Below are 20,381 nucleotides of genomic sequence, written 5' to 3' on the forward strand. Positions count from 1 at the left end.
CAGTCTTGTTGCTTTAATAAAGAAGTGTTACTAGAGAACTGTCTCCAGCATATTATGTCAAGAGAGCTGAAATCACAAACCCCACGTCACAACAAAACCATTCTACATTCTAAATCTTATATTAATAATCCAAAAATTGAGAGAACAAGGTACAAGATCTACTACAAAAGCCACACACAGAAAACTCATTCAAATTGTGTCCAAAAGGGAGATTCCGTCTTTAAAGTTTCTTTAGCCAGGCTCGTGTAGATTTCAGTCTACAACGAGAATTGGCAGCATAAAAGGTCTGGTCAGCTCACATGAGGCTGGCCAGGGTTTAATGGCTGGGAGGTGAAGGACAGAGTTTGGCTCTAATCTTATCGCTGGACATTAACCTCCAACATGTCAGGTTGACTAATAGGGGCAGATGTGGAAGTAGACAAAGGGGGAAAAACAGTGTCAGCAGAAAAGGAAGCCGGGAGTCCAAGACGTGTAAAGAGGTCCTTAAGAAACTCAGTAGACCTGGTCTGTGGGGGAAACCTGTCAGGCAAACAACTCCCTCCCCATTAAAAAGGTAGACAACAGCAACCGAAATCCAAATCTTTGGGCGTCTTTCCCTTTGACCTCACATGGAATGTGCAACCGTAGTTTTGCTTGAAGTTGCAAATAAAGGTTTTATGGAGGAATGGTTTAAGCCAGTGATTCTTAAGCCCCACCCCACCCCCCCGGGCCACACTTTCGGAATAAGAATTAGCTTGTGCCACACTGAATTTTTTATAGGTAGCAAATACGTTGGGAAACAAAAAGAAACAGCAATTAGCAGTGCTTGATTTAGAACATATGGTAGGACACAAACTACCTTTATACAGTGGTACCTCGGGTTAAGAACTTAATTCATTCTAGAGGTCTGTTCTTAACCTGAAACTGTTCTTAACCTGAAGCACCACTTTAGCTAATGAGGCCTCCCGCCGCCAGAGCACGATTTCTGTTCTCATCCCGAAGCAAAGTTCTTAACCCGAGGTACTATTTCTGGGTTAGCGGAGTCTGTAACCTGAAGCGTATGTAACCTGAAGTGTAAGTAACCCAAGGTACCACTGTAATAGGATCGTGGGACAGCCAGAAAGTATGAAACAATGCAGCTACATAAGGATCACTCCCAAAATATAATTATAAACAAGCCTCTTACATGTGTACCTTAAGTATGTATACAAACTCAGTGAGAGGTGTGAGCTTGCAGTTTAACTTGATGCTCCTGCTCTCATTTTGAAAAGATATCTATCCATTTCCTGCAAATAAAAACAATTATTTTGGTACTATGCTATGTTGAAATGTTTCTTTGCTTGTCCTTGAACCTTCCCACCACCTCTCCTGCCACACCAGTGTGGAACACCAAACCCTTTGAGAACCACAGGTTTAGGTAATTTGCTGTTCGCAAAGCTGGCCTCCCTTAATTCCCCCTCATTCTTACAGTGTTTTCCTCCAACTACTGCTGCCCTAGACTTTTCTCCTCTTCAAGTCCAGAGATTTCCCTTTGCAATGGATGTGGCTTTGCCGTTCGGATTTTTCAGGATACAGGGAATCTCTGGGTTTTTGCAGGAGTGTTTCATAATCCACATTAGGTATGGACAGGCCCTAAGACTCAGGCAGGCTTGGGGAATAATACACGACTCTCAAACTGGCACAGCCTGTGTGCTTGCTTCTGTGCTCTTTCATCTTGGTCAGCTTGTGTACGTTTGCAAAACAAGCAATTTTTCAGAAAAGACCACGCCCAAAGTTCCTCTTCTACCTGGGGGTGGGGAGCTGCCCACTTAAAAGAGTGAGCATTTGTGCTCAGAGCACATGAAGGCTGTAGCCCAATGGGCAGGCCATCTGCTTTGCGTGCAGAAGGTCCTGGTTTCCATCCTCCAGGTAAGGCTGGGATAAATCCCCTACTGGATAGATGCTGCCAGTAGACAAGACTGAGCTACACGAAGCAATGGTCTGGCTCCAAAAAATACTGCTTCTTACATCCCAATGAGCTTGGCTATCTGTGTGTGTGAGAGAAGAAACAAACAGGAGACATCAGTGCATAACTATGACAACTATTAAACACATCAGGATTTCAACTCTCCCTCCCTGCAGAAGGGCTCCTTCAACCCCTGATGATCAACAGCACCTTCCATCTCGAACTCTACAATCGACAGGTGAAGCCCCAAGTTAGTGGCTAAATATCTCCATTTGGTTTTTTGTCGTCAAAATACACTGCAGACGTCTGATCTCCCTGGAGACCAAGAGATATGACGATAGACTGCTTTGCCTCCTTTCTTTTAGAAAGTGTTTTGTGCCAATGGGGAAGTGGTAATTCTGTATTGATTTGTTTTGGATGTTGTATGTGATGCCAATAAAGGCTTTATGATACGATATGACAGGGGAGGCCTTGCTGCCATCCGGGGCTGCCCAGTTGGCACTGTGACAGGGCCTTTTCAGTGATGGCTCCCCATTTGTGCAATGCCTTCCCTACTGAGGTGTGCCTGTCTCCATCACTATTAATTACCAGGAGGAATATGACAGCGTTCCTTTTAACCGAGGCTTTTGGTGGCTGAAGAATACTGTCCCTGGCGGAAGAATGTTTTTAACTGAGGAACCCGTTTGCATGATCCAAATATTCTTATTAGCATAAACAAGAGGGTAATGAACCTGAATCAAGTGGGTGGGGGGGGGGAGGAACGAGGGAGAAGAGGGGGGCGGGAACCCTTTTTGCTTCATCCCCAGCATCAAAAATTCTGGGAAATTGTCCATTACAAACCATTGGGTTGGCAGGCACCTGGGCTATTGTACATAAACATGGTGGGCACATTCGGCCTGCTTCTTCCGTCACCGCTGCACATCATGTGCCCCTGTGTTTGAAGAGTCGCTGTGTGCTCTTCAGTCCAAAGGCTCAGTTAAGCAATCTTCACCCCTGCAGTATTTGACAAAAATAAAATAAATAGATCACCCTGATCCAAGCTGAAATAATTGGAAAGCATTTTTCTGAAAGCTCCAAGTAGCTCCAGGAAAAAAAGTCTTATTTTATTTTGGAGGAAAACACAGAAAAACCTAATTTCCAAAAGAAAACTACGTGGGTTAACAAATCCCAAGCACCACACAATATTAAACATCCTAATTCCATGCAGAATACTAACGTCAATGAAACAGTATCAGTCATCAAAAAACAGCCATCAAAAATAATGCACAGCTGAAGGTGGATCCCAGGAGGGGAAAAAAGGAATTAAAATAATAAAAGAGATGGAGCTACTCCCATAAGGAAAGGTTGATTTCTTTGGAACTTTTTAGTTTAGTGAAAAGGTGAGCAGGTGGTGGCATAGAATCATAGATCTGTAGAGTTGGAAGGGACCCCCTGCAATGCTTGAGCCACCGACCTTCTGGTTAACAGGAAGGTGCACTGACTCCTTGCACCACAAGATTGAAGTTTATAAAATTTATGCCTGGCATGGAGAAAGTGGATAGCAAAAAGCTTCACTCTCACTCTCTCTCCTTATGTAACACTAGAACGTGCGGATATCCAATGAAATTGAATGTTGAAAATGCAGGGCAGAGTCACTTAGCACATAGTTAAACTATTGGAATTCGCTCCCAGGAGAGGCAGTGATGGGCACCAACCAAGGTTTTAAAAGAAGATTGGGCTGCATGAATACTTGTAGCCAGAAGTTGGAAATGCGAAAAAAGCACCAACAATAACAGATAGGCAAACACTCATGATAGAGTATTTCCAATTAGCAAAGCTGACCGGAAAAACCAGGGGAGCCTTAAATCAAAAATTATACGGAGAATGGAAAATATTTAAGGAATATATAAGACTATATTGTAAAAATGATACCATCCTGGCGGAATTGAATGAAATTTGTGTACAACAAATAAATGGAATAAACAGCTTAGAGGAATATATGGGAAAAGATATAAAACAAACTGTGCGACAAAATCAAGACAATAGAAAAAGAATGATGATTGGAAGTTTTTCACAGAAAACTTTATTGGATAAGACATGTTGTATAAATATGTGGTTCTTTTAATTGTCTTTTTTTGTCACTTTTAAACCTTTTTTCGACCTTTTTGAGGTGACAAATCCTTTTTCTTTTTTGTGCTTAATTTTGTTATACTTACCTTTAGTGTATGATTGTGTTTTAAACTAATAAAGATTTATATTTAAAAAGAAGATTGGGCAAAATGATGCAGGTAGCTATTGATGGCTGCTAGCCTTGGTGGCTCTGTGGTCAGAAGGCAGATGCTTCTGAACCCCAGGCTCTGGTGCTCTGGTCCTGCTTGCAGGCATCCATTCCAGGCATGTTTGGCCACTGTAAGAACAGGATGCTGGAACAGCATCAGGCCATTGGCCTGATCCAGCAGGCTCTCCTTGTGTTCTAAGGAACCAGAACTTGGTTCCGAAATTCTGGTTCCTTATTTGACACAGCAGGGCACGAATGTACCGTATTTTTTGCTCTATAAGACTCACTTTTTCCCTCCTAAAAAGTAAGGGGAAATGTGTTTGCGTCTTATGGAGCGAATGCAGGCTGCGCAGCTATCACAGAAGCCAGAACAGCAAGAGGGATTGCTGCTTTCACTGCGCAGCGATCCCTCTTGCTGTTCTGGCTTCTGAGATTCAGAATTATTTTTTTTCTTGTTTCCCCCTCCAAAAACTAGGTGCGTCTTGTGGTCTGGTGTGTCTTATAGAGCGAAAAATAAGTTTCTTTGCCCTTGCACCCGAAAATAAATACTGGGTTACCTTGCAATCTGAATGTGGCCCTCAAAGCCTCTCTGTCTGCTTCTTATGACTTTATTTAAGCAACACCTCCTGGCCTCACCATCTCGCAGCTCCCTCACTAATTGCCTGCGATTGCCTGGAATGTATCTTGGGTGATATCACCATACTTAACATGGACACCACCATGAGCTTCTTGGAAGAAAAAGGTGGTAGAATCATAGAATTTTAGTGCTGGAAGGGACCCCTCCTTAAGGGTCATTTAGTTCAACCCCCTGCAATGCAGGAATATAAGGTAAAGGTAAAGGGACCCCTGACCATTAGGTCCAGTCGTGGCCGACTCTGGGGTTGTGGCGCTCATCTCGCTTTATTGGCCGAGGGAGCTGGTGTACAGCTTCCGGGTCACGTGGCCAGCATGACTAAGCCGCTTCTGGCGAACCAGAGCAGCACACGGAAACGCCATTTACCTTCCTGCCAGAGCGGTACCTATTTGTCTTCTTGCGCTTTGACGTGCTTTTGAACTGCTAGGTTGGCAGGAGCAGGGACCGAGCAATGGGAGCTCACCCCGTCACGGGGATTCGAACCGCCGACCTTCTGATCGGCAAGTCCTAGGCTCTGTGGTTTAACCCACAGAGCAACCTGCGTCCCTTAATGCAGGAATATAAATGTCAATAAATTAAATTACTAAGATTCGCCCCCGTCCCAACTTTTCTTTTTCAAAAGCATACAATACCAGATTAAAATCCACCAAAAGATTACAAGGCACTTTTAACTAAAAGCGCTCATCCTGTAATCGCATAAAAAGGACACGTTGTCTCCCACTCAGCTAAAAGATGAACACCAATTAGGAGCAAAATCTCTGGGTAAACATTTCCTTCGAAGGGAACCCGTTGCGCTTAGTGTGTGCAAAAGTTTGCAGCCCGATCCAGAAGGGATCAGAAGGGATCCCAAGTAAGATTCCAAAGTAACCATCGATTTTAGCCTTCCTCCCCAAGGAGCCCAGATGGAAGAACATCTGGAGAGCCACAGATGTCCCTGATTTAGCGGCTTGAAGCAAGAGCGGCGGTTTCGGAATGTTGAATGGAAGGAAGAAGGAGGCTGCAAGATTTTCACCCAATCACAGAACAGTTCAGGGCGGGGGAGAAGGAAACAACAACATCGATTGCAACATTCCTATCCAATCACAGCCCTTGTTTGCTTCCTCTCCTCCCCGCCCGCGTGTATGCGTGTTGCGTGCCCGTTTCAAACATGGCCGCTGAAAGCACATGTTAGGCTTCAACCGCTGAAATTCGCTTCCTGGAAGAGGCCGGGTGGGGTCAAGGGGGGCCCAAGATGGCTGCCCCCATCAAGATCACAGAGTGGGTTTCTTCCTAGAGTCTAGTTTTTGGCTGGTGCCCCTTATCCCCCCCCCAACAAGCTTCCCCCGCTTTTCGCCAGGACGCTGCCTGCTGTTTTGTGTGCGTGTATGTGCCCAATTATCCGAGCTTCTCCTTCTTCTGTGCATGCTCCAGATCTTGCTTTAGAAGCCTCTCGTGAGCATCTAAAGCATGCACGGACAGGTTTCCCCCTGCTCAGAACCCTCATATCCTTTGTCTTCCTTTGCAAACTCCGCAAACCAGGTCCCGCTTTATGTGGCTGACCTGGCAAGCTTCTTGTGAAACTTCGTTAACTCGTTGGCAATAAATATCCGAAGAAGCGAGTTGTCCTGGGATGTTGGGAGTGGTTATCATGGCTGCGGCTGCTGGTGTTAAAGCGCTCCTCTGCTTAAAACCTGGCGTTACTCTATTCTTTTCCTTAAACTGAGAGGCAGGAAGTGGGACGCAAGAGTTCGTATAAATAGATTTCTACCTTAAAAAGCAAACGAACGCCAAACCAATGGGCCGAAGCTAAGCTTCTTAGCCTGGTTCTAGAGGGCCATGGGGAACATGCTGTCCCCTATACCTGGGCTGCGCAGGGGGGCGCATCGGAAGGAGCCGCTTGCTAACCCGGGCAGCTTCGATGAGCTCCATCGGAAATGCAAAGGTAAGCCGTCGTTTGCTCTTCCTCCTCATCCCTCCTCAAAGCTCTCACCTTTCTCATGAAGCCTTTGGTGCAGGCAGCCCCCTAGTCCTCATGACGGTCTATTGCTGGGGTGGGGAACCTCGGAGCTGGGGCTGGGGGCAAGTGCTGCCCTCCAGGCTGCTCTGTTTGGCCCCCGGACTTCTCCATTGGCCCTCGCCCCGCTCTGCACCCTCCCTGAGTAGTTTTGTGTGGCTGCAGAAGGGCCATAGCTCTGTAGGTGGAGCATCTGCTTCGAATGAAGGAGACTCCTGGTTCAGTCCCTGGCATCTCCAGTTAAAAAGGACCAGTAGGGGAGAGGAAAGGAAAGACCCATCCTGAGACCCCAGAGAGCTGCTGCCAGTCAGAGCAGGAGTCGCTGCACACTACCAGACCCCAAGAAGCTTCCCCTGTTGCCTGCATGATTTCCCTCTTCATTCCTTCCCCGCGGCTGAAATTCATGAGAAATTCATTCATACCGAACCACAAGGATCACAATGACTACTTATAAGGAAGATTCCTATGCTCCATGTGGAAGGTCCCCAGATTCAGCCCCCCAGCACTTCCGCATAGAGCCGGGAGATGTTAATGTGCACAGAATACTGGCTCTACACAAGGCAGCTTTCTACCTTTGAAGGTGACTCGGAAACTACAACTAATCCAGAGTGCTGCAGCTAGACTGGGGACTGGGAGCAGCCGCTGGGACCATATAACACTGGTCCTGAAAGAACTACAATGGCCCCCAGTATGTTTCCAAGCACAATTCAAAGTGTTGGTACAGAACTTTAAAGAACTAAATAGCCTCGGCCCGGTATACCTGAAGGAGCATCTCCACCCCCATTCTTCAGCCTGGACACTGAGGTCCAGCTCCAAGGAGCTTCTGGTGGTTCCCTCACTGTGAGAAGTGAGGTTATAGGGAACCAGGCAGAGGGCCTTCTTGGTAGTGGCGCCCACCCTGTGCAACGCCCTCCCATCAGATGTCAAGGAAATAAACACTATCTGACTTTTAAAAGACATCTGAAGGCAGCCCTTTATAGGGAAGTGTTTTTTTTTAAGTACTGTATAATGTTTTGTATATATGCTGGAAGCCACCCAGCGTGGCTGCTGCAACCCAGTCAATTGGGCAGGGTACTACTACTACTACTACTACTAAAAAGGTAAAGGTAAAGGTACCCCTGCCCGTACGGGCCAGTCTTGACAGACTCTGGGGTTGTGTGCCCATCTCACTCAAGAGGCCAGGGGCCAGCGCTGTCTGGAGACACTTCCGGGTCACGTGGCCAGCGTGACAAAGCTGCATCTGGCGAGCCAGAGCTGCACACGGAAACGCCGTTTACCTTCCCGCTAGTAAGCGGTCCCTATTTATCTACTTGAACCCGGAGGTGCTTTCGAACTGCTAGGTTGGCAGGCGCTGGGACCGAGCAGCGGGAGCGCACCCCGCCGCAGGGATTCGAACCGCCGACCTTTCAATCAGCAAGTCCTAGGCACTGAGGCTTTAACCCACAGCGCCACCTGCGTCCCCACTACTACTACTACTACTAGTAATAATCCTCTAGAAATGTGTCCTTGAGCTATGATCATTCCTCTTGCCTGCTGGGTGGAGGTTGGAGAGATCTGTGCATGCAGAAACCTCACAATTTGCCTTTGGACAATTGACTAGCTTCTCCATGTGCTCACACACACTTCCATCCCCCATCCAGGCATGTAGGAGGCATAAAGGGAGTTCAAGGATGCATTCCAGTCAGAAAAAAACGCTCAAGGAGGGGGTGAAGCAGGACTCAAGAGGGGTGTGGCCTGGGGAGAGGGCCAAGGGCCAGGTAGAGAGGACTGGAGGGCCGCATCTGGCCCTTGGAGCTGAAGTTCTCCATCTCTGGTCTAGGAATTCCTGGATTTATTCATATTCTTCATTTTGTAAGCTTAAATACTGCTTCTGTCTCTCTTCTCCCTCCTTACCTCTGTTCCAGAAGTCTTCCCCCAGCAGACAGAAGGAGTCAAGCTTATCATTAATAAATCCCTCACCAGCCATTTTCAGGTGCGTACCCTTGCCGCTATTAATCATTCTGGTTGTTTTTAGTCATATAAAGTGGAGAAATGGGTCCAGCTCCCAGGGGGAGCGCTGTGGCATAGCGGAACAGCGTCTGGTTTGCAGGCAAAAGGGGGAAGCGGGAAATATTGTTCAATATTTACCATATTGCTCCCTGTAAGGTGTAAGGGGAGGGGTAGTGCCTCTGGGGGGGGGGACACACACGTCATGCTCTTTCTGGGGCAGTTTTTGTCCACCTTTGGTCCCCAGCCTGCACTCAAATCTCACCTGTGGCTCCCAGAAGCTGTCAGCATGCGACAGCGGCCACACCCTGGCAACTAAACAAGTGAGGGGAGCCGATGGGTTTCAAATCCTCAATGTGTTAGGGGCTTCCCCTGCATGCAAAGACAGGCTCTGAAGGATTGAGAGGACGGGACAAAAAGTGGGTCCAATGGGAGAAGGAAACCTCTGATCCTAAACCTCCACTATCTTCGGGAGAAAAAAAAGCGATGGGGTAAACCCTACAGAAATCCGGAATAGCATCCCTACGGTTGGATGGCGCCTTTTACGCCTCCCTCCAGCAACTCCTGCAGCCAAGCTGGTGCCAGACGTCTCGTTCTGCTTTCCTTTGGACCACATCAGCAAGGCAGAGAGGAGGGTCTACCTGACATTCAGAAGACATCTTAAGGCAGCCCTGTTCAGGGAAGTTTTTAATGTGTGATATTTTAGTGTATTTTTGGTTTCTATGGAAGCCGCCCAGAGTGGCTGGAGAAACCCAGCCAGATGGGTGGGGTACAAATAAATTATTATTATTATTATTATTATTTAATTAATTATCTGGGCAGCCCAGGACCCCCATACACACTGCAGAGACTTACACCCTGGGAGACCACTTCAGTGCTGCTAACGCAGTGCTTAGATTTCACCCCTGGAGGTCCACTCCATTGTCTCTTGAGACAGATGGATGCCAACAAAAAATAGGGATGGATTCCTCAAAGGAATTCTCCAGAGAGTTTCTTTTTGGAATAATAGGAGGGGGGGATCTGTTTTCCATTGCAACCCAACGAATCAGATAAAACTTTACTGTACAATAGGTTCTGTGTGATGGGACCACCTATGCTAAAACATACTTCTGTGCTACCTGTATTTTTGTGCTGACCAGCAATTATCTTGGTATCTGCAAACACCCTGGCACCCAGCCTTACAGATCCCAGAGCTCCCAAACCTGGAGTATGAGCTGTCTGCTGGATCATGGTGTTCATTTCTCAAAGACAATAAGACACTCTTCCATCAACGGAGTGCATCTTTTTTCCTTCTTCCAGGTGACCCATACTATTCACATGAGCACAATTGGACAATCAAGTTATCATCTCAATACAACGTATGTGGGAGACCAGCAGTTGAGCCCCACGGAAGTGAGCAAAGCATTAATTTTTTTCCTGGCGGGTGGGGTTGTGACAAGTGGGGAAAGAGCTGAAAACAGCAACATGGTTCTAGATATGTGGTCTTAGGGGGCTTGTGAAAAGTGTTAATAAAAGTTTATTTTTAAAAACGATCTAGGAGTTGGAGCAACTCCCCCGTGAGGAAAGATGACAAAATTTGGGCCTTTTTCCTGATTTAGAGGAATCTTTTGCCCAAGGTGGAACTTGAACTCAGGGTCATTCCTTGAAGCCACAGGTTGCCCAGTCCCCCAATTTTATATTTAATTATTATTTGCTGGTGTTTTGAGAATTAATTTTATTGTGTGCTATTATATTCTAATCGATTATTGAATATTACTTTTGAAGTTATGTTTCATTATGACTTTCTGTATTGGATAAGATTACTATAAGGTGTGTATATTCTGTTGCTGTAAGCCTCCTTGTGTATGGAAAGGCAATATACAAGTTAAAAGTGAAATAAATATGTTCTACCCAAAATTCCCACTCCCCCAAAGAAAAAGCTGCATCTCTTTCCTTCCTTCCAGCCTGCTGCTTAGTCACCACCTCTGCAGAGGCAGAGATGCTTCCAGAATGATACCTTTGCTCACCCTGACGCCATCTTGAATAAGGTGGAAGGGGGGGGGGGAATGGCAGCATCTATGCACCATCTTCTCTCTTGAGCATGGGTTTCTAACTCATTCAGTCTTCCTTCCTTTGAATGCCAGTTGCTGGAGCACACAGGTGGGAAGACTGTTCTCTAGCTCAGGTGCTGCTTTGGTGCTAAATTTCAGTGCTTGGCCACGGCGAGACGAGATGGGCCATTGGGTCTGCTTACCTTCTCCCTGCTTCCATCATAGGCCTTCCCAACGCTGATTGGAGACATTAATAATGCTGGGAGCCTCAACGCTCAGGTGCTCCACCTATTGGCTGAGCGGATACGGACAAAAGCTGTATTCCAGGTAAAAACTACACAGGGAGTGTTTGGGTCTGAGGCCAATGGGCTTGAAGGCAGGATCTTAATGCTTTTGGTATTGCCAGGCTGAAAACTCGTCAGCGTATATTTTTTGAGTGTTCGATGGCAATCAACAGGCCTATGCAATGGTTAATTTTTAAAGAAACCATCCTATCTCCCCCCCAGGGACGCGGTTGGCGCTGTGGGTTAAACCACAGAGCCTAGGACTTGCTGATCGGAAGGTCGGTGGTTCGAATCCCCGTGACGGTGTGAGCTCCCGTTGCTCAGTCCCAGCTCCTGCCAACCTAGCAGTTCAAAAGCACATCAAAGTGCAAGTAGATAAATAGGTACCGCTCCGGCAGGAAGGTAAATGGCGTTTCGGTGCGCTGCTCTGGCTCGCCAGAAGCGGCTTAGTCCTGCTGGCCACATGACCCGGAAGCTGTACGCCGGCTCCCTCGGCCAATAAAGCGAGATGAGCGCCGCAACCCCAGAGTCGGTCACGACTGGACCTAATGGTCAGGGGTCCCTTTACCTTTTTATCTCCCCCCGCCCCGTTTTTAATGGCGTTTTACACTATGTATATTGTTTATGAATTGGTAGTACGCAAATATTTTTCTAAATAAAAATGAATCCTAAATAAAGAAAGAAAGAGGTAGCATCTCACACGCCTCTGAGGCTTTGTCACGTTAATATTTACACCTATTATTATTATCTCATGTTATAGCAAGTTTCTAGAGACTAGATTATGAGTCCTTGTAAACTGTGTTTCTAAAGGAACTTTTCTTATTGCCAAATGCCAATGTGTTAGCATTATTAAGTTTGTTATGAATAAAAAATCATTTTAAGTTAAAAAAAACCAAAACAAAAAAAACAACGGCATCCTGTCTGAGAGGTGGAAGAGGCTTTAAATCAGGGGACTGGAAACCTGGGGCCCTCCAGATATTGTGGATTGGGATTGATGGGAATCGGAGCCCAGCAGCATTTGGCTGGTACCTGTTGGGGCTGGTAGGGCGGAAGCCATGGAGCCCAACAGTGGGTGGCGCCAGAGCTAAAGACAGGCAGAGCCAAATAATTCTAGTTTTGCAACCACCCTCCTCCTTGCTGTTGAGTTCTGTAAGTGGCAACACTGAGACTAAGGAGAGGGGAAGCTGGCTGGCCATACAGTGGTACTTCGGGTTACAGACACTTCAGGTTACAGACGCTTCAGTTCACAGGCTCTGCTAACCCAGAAATAGTACCTCAGGTTAAGAACTTTTCTTTAGCATGAGAACAGAAACCGTGCTCCGGTGGCACAGCGGCAGCAGGAGGCCCCATTAGCTAAAGTGGTGCTCCAGGTTAAGAACAGTTTCAGGTTAAGAACAGACCTCCGGAACGAATTAAGTACATAACCAGAGGTACCACTGTACTGTCACCTCCTGGACTGGTGGTTGGTAAGGCAGGCAGGTGAGAGCTGCGGGGGTGGGCAGACGAGATAGGTGGGTCAGTGCCCCATTTGCCCTAATGGATCAGCCTCCTCTAACATGTGCCCTCCACCCCTGCAGCCCTGACCTACAGCCCCTTGGGAGCTTTTGCATCTCTGAGAACTAGGCTGTAAACTCGTTTTGAGAAATAAAAGGTAAAGGTAAAGGTACCCCTGCCCGTACGGGCTAGTCTTGACAGACTCTGGGGTTGTGCGCCCATCTCACTCAAGAGGCCAGGGGCCAGCGCTGTCCGGAGACACTTCCGGGTCACGTGGCCAGCGTGACATTGCTGCTCTGGCGAGCCAGAGCCGCACACGGAAACGCCGTTTACCTTCCCGCTGGTAAGCGGTCCCTATTTATCTACTTGCACCCGGAGGTGCTTTCGAACTGCTAGGTTGGCAGGCGCTGGGACCGAGCAGCGGGAGCGCACCCCGCCGCAGGGATTCGAACCGCCGACCTTTCGATCGGCAAGTCCTAGGCGCTGAGGCTTTAACCCACAGCGCCACCTGCGTCCCCCGTTTTGAGAAATAGTCCATGCCCAACCCTGTTCCCGTCCTCCCCCCCCCCAACTTTTTTGTGTTCCAGACTCAGCAGTCCAAATTCGTGACTTGGCAGTTTGATACCGAGTACCGGGGAGATGACTACACTGCCACCCTGACGCTGGGCAACCCTGACTTGATCAGCGAGTCGAGTGAGTGAGTGCCCGTCTGCCATCTTGGCAACCTTTTGCAATTGCCGTAGGCTTGTCTGCATCCTGCCTGCTCCTCTCTGGGGAAAAAAATATCATAGTTCTTTGGTTGGCAGCTTGTCCAGGAAAATATACAAGTGTGTGTGTGTGTGTGTTCACATGTGCATAGATAGATACAGGCAACTCTCCGTTTACGCAGTGGTTATGTTTTGAAGCACCACACATTTAAGTGAAATCACATATATTGGGAACACAATTGGGAAAAGCCTGCAAGCGCCGCAGTTGCTATTTCCCAGCCTCCTTCCACAGACTCCCAACTCTCCATTGGCCTCAACGGTCAGTGCAAAGGCTCATGGGATTGCACTTGCAAAGGCTTGTGGGATTGCTAGGCGCTGTTTTTGAGCCATTTTGGGGCTCTTTTGGGGGCCATTTTTGCCCCTTCTGGGTTCGCGTGATGCACATGTTTGTGGTCATGTGTGCCTTGAATGTGCACAAATGGAGAGTTGCCTGTACTGTACAAATGTAGAGAGCAGGCAGAGAGAGAGGCTGACATAATGGGGAGGGAGGCAGGCAGGCAGGCAGGCAGTGAGAGGGAGCCAGACTCTGGATGAATGGAGAATAAATAGGACACAATGCAGGGTTTCCCAAATGTGCGTCTCCAGCTGTTTTTGGACTACAATTCCCATCATCCCAACCTTGCACGGCCACTGGTCAGGGATGATGGGAACTGTAGTCCAAAGACAGCTGGAGACCCTAGTTTGGGAAACCCTGGTGTAGTGGTTAAGAGTGTTGGACTAAGACCTGGGAGGTCAGGGTTTGAATCCCCACTGGGCACGAAGCTCACTTATGATATGATAATCTTTCTTGTCATTGTCCCATATAGAACAACGAAATTGAAAACGAAAATGAAAAAAATCTACACCAGACATTCAAAAACCAACAAGCCTGCTATCCCAACTATCCCAGCCTGGTTAGCCCCTAAAAACTCTGATACCCCATAATTGAGTACAATATGCTCACATAGAGACTACCTTACACTGCGTTTAAAACCAAAATCGCATTTGGATAGAAACTGTTTCTCAGGTGGCTAGTCCTACTCTTGTAGGTCACCTTGGACCAGTCAGTGTCTTTCAGCCTAACTTACCTCACAGGGATTGTTGTGAGGTTAAGATGGGAAAAAGAGAACCATGTAAACCATCTTGGAGGAAAAGGTGGTAAATAAATGTAGTTAAAAAAAAGAAAGAAAAGACATTTGGAGGCCTAGAATGGGAGGGAGCCCCCAAGACCAATGTTTCCCTCGAATGACCACTAGAGGGGGCGACTCTCCCACAGCTGCTGTGTTGCTTAGCAACCAACCCTAGAGAAGGATGGAGTTTCTACCATGTAATGTAGGGCCTGCTAGACAGTGAGAGGCCCTATGTCTCCTGGTGGCAGCTTCTAACAGCTTCTAAGCAAGAACATCATGGCTTCTTTGTGGCCCACAGCAATGCCTGGAGAGGGGTAGAGTAGCAGTCTAGCAGTTGCCCCCCTGGGTGGGACAAATTTGCTTCTGTCCTCAACTCCTGACTAGTGTGTTATTTTATTTCTTTATTGAATTCCTGTCCCACTCTTCCTCTCCCAAGGAGCCGAGGCAAATGCATTTGCACAATTTAAAAATGGATTAATATTCTACAGCCTTTTGAATCCGTCTGTGGGAAAGGGGGAGGTTATTGTTTCGCTGTTTCGTTTTACTTATTTTTCATGTTTTTATCCTGTATTTTTGCTCTGTGAACCGCCCTGAGATCTTAATGAGGGTATAGATCTAATAAATAAATCTAATAAACAAATAAAAACAAAGATCAAGCAAAAACATTCTGGAAGAAAGTAAAACGTTCTTAAAAACAGCAACAGTTGAAAACCTCTCAAAGCAGTTCCAGGTAAAAGCATTGTAAAAGCAGCCACAATTAAAAACACCTTAAGTTTCCATTAAATTTCAGCATGGCTGCTTGTAGCATTTTGAACGCTGGGTGTGAGAACAGGGAAATTGCCCTGGATCAGTTGAATGAACTACTGAACGTTGTTGAAGGTTGTTTCATTGAGGGACAGACATGAACTGGAATTAAGTTCCTTTTCGGACATGTTGAACTTGAACTAGTTCCTTTTTAAAACGAACTTCCCAGGCTCTGCTCAAAACTCTGCCCAGACCACAGCCCTCTCTGGCCCTGCTGTCCCCCCACCCAGGTGTTTTTGCCTAGCTAGATCATGCCCTTGAACTCAGATAATGCCTCTTGGCTTGCCTGGGTGGAGGAGGTAGAGAGGTGTTTGTGTGTTTAGAAGGTTGCCTGCTGTGCAAAGTACAAATTTGCATGCATTGCTTTGTCTACTTTGGCCTCTGGCCTGCCTGTCGCTGGCATGTGACAGCTCTTGGGAGGTTGCCTTCGGACTAGAAAAAGTTCCCTCTGTCCATGCTGATGGACCAAAGTTGGTGTGACCAACAGAGCAGGCATGTGGAACCTTTGGTGCTGGATTACAACTCCCATCAGCCCCAGCTTCTTTTCCAACCCTTCTTTGCTGCTCACAGTAAAAAATGTTTTTCTTGATTTATAATACTTGCCCATCCATTGCTATTTCCATTGACTCTGCATGTTCAATTCCTGCTTAGACTTTTTTCTATTTTCCCACTTAAGCAAGTAGAGCTAATCTGTCCATATAAATCATTAAATGTAATTTTAAATCATATTTCCTCAATAATATCTTCTCATTCATAATATCCGAGTTTTACAAACCTCACAAGCACCCAGAAAAAAATCTCCTAGTCTCCCTTGTTTTCAGTTCCCTTTTCACAAAACAGACCAGTCACTATCTACTTCCCCAGGTTCAATACACTTCCCTCCCATTATTCACAGATTTTATTTGTTTCTACTTCCATCGGCCCTGGCCAGCATGGCTAGCGATAAGGGGAAAATTGGAAGCTCAGCAAGATCTGGAGGCCAAGAGCTTGCCCATCTCTGCTGTAGCTGCCCCAACACTTGCTTAGCTCAGTCTGGAAGGGGACACAGGAACCTGGCTGATACTGAGTCAGGCCACAGGTCCATCTAGCTCCATACTGCCTGCACTGACTGGCAGTGGCTCTCCAGGATTCCAGGCAGTGATTTCTCCCAGTCCTGCTCTGCCTGGAGATCCTGGGGATTGGACCTGTATGCAAAGCAGATGTGCTACCACTAAGCCACAGCTCTTCTCCAAAGGGTGTTGGTTATTTTGCAGCTGCTTGCAAGTCTTTTTTGGGGAGGGGACACTGACTTGCTCTTCCTTCATTGCAGTCATTGTCGTGGCACACTTCCTGCAGAGCATCACTTCGCGGTTAGTCCTTGGCGGGGAAATGGTGTACCACCGGCGGCCGGGGGAAGAGGGGGCCATTGTCACGCTTGCTGGGAAGTACACAGGTTGGTTTCTTTTCGTTGAAGGTTTGGGGTGTGACTCGAGGGGCAGGCGCTGGTCCCCCACATACTTGGCCTCTATTTTCCATCATGATTCTTCAAAGAGCAGCTTCTTGATATTGCCCGATTCAGCATCAGATGTGATCGGCATGAAAAACCTTCAGCCCTCCAGGTGTTGCTGAACTACAGCGCCCATCATCCCTGGTCCCTGGCCATGCTGACTGGGGCTGATGGGAGTTGTAGTCCAGCCAACATCGGGATGGCGAAAGGTTCCCCACACCAGAGCTGATTGAAACACTTGCAGAAAGGCTCATTTCTCAGTTGCCCTCAGACTTTCCTGTTTCAGGATGTGGCAGGAGGAAGCCTGCGTGTCCAAATGCTTCTCTGTGTCCGAGTCTTAGTATCAAGGGCAGAATCAGTTTATGGCTGCTAAATTTTTCCCTTCTTCCTTTGCGTCTGGGAGATACTGTGAATAATCCAGCTTCAGACATACATATATATGAATGAATATGAGAGCAGGGATGAAGAAACCTGTGGCCTCCCAGTTGATGGCCACATCCACACCATACCTTTAAAACACATTTGTACCTCTTCCAAACAGTCATGTTTAATTACTGGCACCCAAGGAATCTTGGGAACTGTAGTTCGCTAAGGGAGCTGAGAGCTATTCCCCTCACAGAGCCATAAACCCCAGGATGGCTTAATAATCAATACCTCTTCCCAGGGAATTCTGGGATGTAGCTCTGTGAGGGGAACACCGGGGGGTGGGGGTGGCATCTCCTAACAATTCTCAACACCCTTAGTGAAATAAATGTGTTTTACTTTCTGAAGGAAGGTGGAAGGAGAAGCAAGGAAAAGGGATCTACCCTCTCTCCTTTTTTTCTAAGGATTCTACTCTCCCTTCCTCAAAACAGCAGTCCAGTCTGACAGCAGATATTTTGATTTCCCTGGAAAACTGTATAACGGTTCAAGTGGAATCTTGCAGCCAGGAAAACTGTGTTAAGAAGTGTCTGCGTAGTCTTAACACTCCCTAATCTGGCACACTCTAGAATAGAGACAGGATAGAGGTGTTGTTACAAAGATGTCATTAAGCCACACAAATCTGCTCCCCCCAAAAAACCCTCATTGGGGTCCATGAATTTCAATGTGTTCCTTTGTGCTGTGTCTATTCCCCCCCCCTTTTCTGTAGCCCTCAAATGGATAGCCACCCTGAACCTTGGCTATGGCGGGGCTCACGCCAGCTATTATCACCGTGCCAATGACCAGGTGAGTCAAAAAGGAGTTTCTTCGGCGCCCCCACCCATTGCCCACTTTTTCTTTGGCCAAGTTTGACCTCTTGATTTCTCCCCCTCAACAGATCCAGGTCGGGGTAGAATTTGAGGCCAACACTCGGCTGCAAGACACGAGCTTTGCCTTTGGATATCAGCTCACGCTGCCACAGGCCAACATGGTTTTCAGAGGTGAGTGAGGGGCTGGGACCCCCTCCCTGTGCGAGGCCAGAGTGTGATCAAATGCCTGAACCTTCCTGCCACAGGCCCTGCTTCCCATAAGCCCTTCCTTCATCCGCCATTGCCTGTCTTCCTGTGGCAGGAAATGAGTTTGGCAGGGATAGGGAACCTGCGTTCTCATCTGTCGTGAGCCCTGTGGAGGTGTCATGGGGGGGGGGGGAACGGGACAGGAACATCCTGAGGAGATGAGGGGAAAAGAGATCAGGAGGTTGCAGCTAGATGACTCCAAGCAACATGAAGAGGGCAAAATCGCCCCTCAAGAAATGTCTGAGCTGGAGGAGAAGGGCTGGTGATTGAGGAAGCCAGGAGCTGAATCCCGGGAAAGGTTAAGCGGATTGTCAGAGAGATGTCCCATCTTGGACGTCTTCCCTGAGTGTGAGGCTCTCCTGAAGCCAAGCTTGGGGGCTCTCAAGGCCATCCAGCGGAGTCTGAGAAAAACTGGCCAGACTTTTAAGAGCGGAGATAGACTGCATCTTAGCAGCTTGCTTGAGAAGTTCCGGCAGTGGGGAATTGTAAACTGGGTGGCTGCTATTGGCATCTTCCTAGCGTGACAGGACCTCCTCTGTGAAGGCCAGCAGAAGTCCACCCTGCTTTCTTTGAGGCACCTTTTAAAAACCATACAGTTGAGGCATAGTTTCTCTCTCTCTCTCTCTCTCTCTCTCTCTCTCTCTCTCTCTCTCTCTCTGTGTGTGTGTGTGTTTTACCGCCCAATCTTTATTGATGTTATAGTTAATAGGGTTGCCATATTTCCAAAATCTTACCAACAACAAAATGAAGTTTCTGAGCTATTTTTAAGGAAATTCGCCAAATTCGACTCTTCCAACACGGGTTGCCTAAGTCCGGATTTCCCCAGACATTGCAGTGATTTCCACCCGGACACTGTTTCCGAGTACCATACTATGTCTGGGAAATTCCATACGTATGGCAACCCTATTGTAGTAATACTATATTTTCCCATAGGGCCCTGCTGCCTTATTATCCTTTTTTTAAAAAAAAATATATATATATATATATATATATATATCAAATTAGAGTTTGTAAATATTTAAACCTACCCAAAATGTGCCCCCTCTTTCCCTTTCTAGGCTTCCTGGACAGTAGCTGGTGTGTGGGGGCTGTCCTGGAGAAGAAGCTCCCCCCTCTGCCCGTCACCCTGGCCTTGGGCGCCTTCCTCAACCACTGGAAGAACCGGTTCCATTGCGGCTTCAGCATCATCGTGGGCTGAGCGCCCTGAAGATCCATCTCTCTCGACTGTGCCAGGCAGTAGGACTTGATTTTGCGAAGCTGCTTGGTCAGAGGGGACCCCCGTTCTGTCCTTGTGTCTGTGTGTTTTGTGTGGGCAGAGTGGGGCACTTCACCACAGACTTCTGCAGTGGGGTAGCGATGATTTGGGGGCCCCAGCATCCTCTCAGCGTGCCTGCATCACAGCCCTGCCTTGAGGAGGTCCACAGATTTTTATTTAATTTTTTTTGTCTCCAGGACATTTAATGTTATTGGTGTGGCAGGGAGGGAGATGCGCTCTCCTCCGAAAACATGACCATGTATTGATTTCTTCCAGATCATGCAAGGCATAAACTCCGTGGCAGGTGTTATGGTGTGGGTGACGGGGCAGGGGGCTCGTGGAAGGACAGATGCCTTCATTTGCTGGGGCTTGGAGGATCATGGTGTTCCCTTGAGGAACTGGGAATCGATGCCATCACCACGTCAGTTCTGGCCCCAAACTCTGAATTTTGAAGAGGGTGGCATGCATGTGGGCATCGTGCCACTCCCCTTGCCTGGGACTGTGATGAGGGCAAGGGCTGTGGCTTCTGTGTAGTGATGGCTTGGAATATAATTAAAATCATGCTGGGGACATCCCACCCCCCCCTCAAAAATGTGTCTTGTTGGTGCTTATTCGGGGGACCTGCAGGAAGGTTTGCCTGTGATGTACAGTGGTACCTCGGGTTAAGAACTTAATTCGTTCTGGAGGTCCGTTCTTAACCTGAAACTGTTCTTAACCTAAAGCACCACTTTAGCTAATGGGGCGTCTTGCTGCCACTACACGATTTCTGTTCTCATCCTGAAGCAACGTTCTTAACCTGAGGTAATATTTCTGGGTTAGTGGAGTCTGTAACCTGACGCGTATGTAACCTGAGGTACCACTGTACTTTGCCCACCCAGTCGCC

The 20,381-nt window shown here is 47.5% G+C and overlaps 1 protein-coding gene across 2 annotated transcripts; it reads left to right on the top strand.

Annotated features, from left to right (window-relative positions):
* The first annotated feature begins 6,004 nt into the window (after positions 1 to 6,004).
* On the top strand, positions 6,005 to 20,090 carry TOMM40L (translocase of outer mitochondrial membrane 40 like). Of its 2 annotated transcripts, none has more exons than XM_083716061.1 (9): positions 6,005 to 6,736; positions 8,713 to 8,780; positions 10,094 to 10,186; positions 11,050 to 11,151; positions 13,190 to 13,295; positions 16,592 to 16,714; positions 17,898 to 17,974; positions 18,066 to 18,168; positions 19,302 to 20,090. In XM_083716061.1, the coding sequence occupies exons 1-9, from the start codon at positions 6,631 to 6,633 to the stop codon at positions 19,439 to 19,441; spliced, it is 918 nt and encodes a 305-aa protein (XP_083572187.1). In that variant the 5' UTR covers positions 6,005 to 6,630; the 3' UTR covers positions 19,442 to 20,090. The 2 variants fall into 2 exon arrangements, with proteins under 2 accessions (XP_083572187.1, XP_083572188.1); XM_083716062.1 differs by having other exon boundaries at positions 8,716 to 8,780.
* The last annotated feature ends 291 nt before the right edge of the window (positions 20,091 to 20,381 follow it).

Source organism: Podarcis gaigeae (assembly GCF_964106915.1).
Source record: "Podarcis gaigeae genome assembly, chromosome: 16".
Lineage (NCBI taxonomy): Eukaryota > Metazoa > Chordata > Lepidosauria > Squamata > Lacertidae > Podarcis > Podarcis gaigeae.

Bases quoted from the DNA above. Each gene is read 5' to 3' on its own strand.
- TOMM40L (XM_083716061.1), top strand. From the start codon at position 6,631: ATGGGGAACATGCTGTCCCCTATACCTGGGCTGCGCAGGGGGGCGCAT. The intron at 10,187-11,049 runs GTGAGCAAAGCA...CTTCCATCATAG, and splicing joins AGCAGTTGAGCCCCACGGAA to GCCTTCCCAACGCTGATTGG. The intron at 11,152-13,189 runs GTAAAAACTACA...TTTGTGTTCCAG, and splicing joins GGACAAAAGCTGTATTCCAG to ACTCAGCAGTCCAAATTCGT.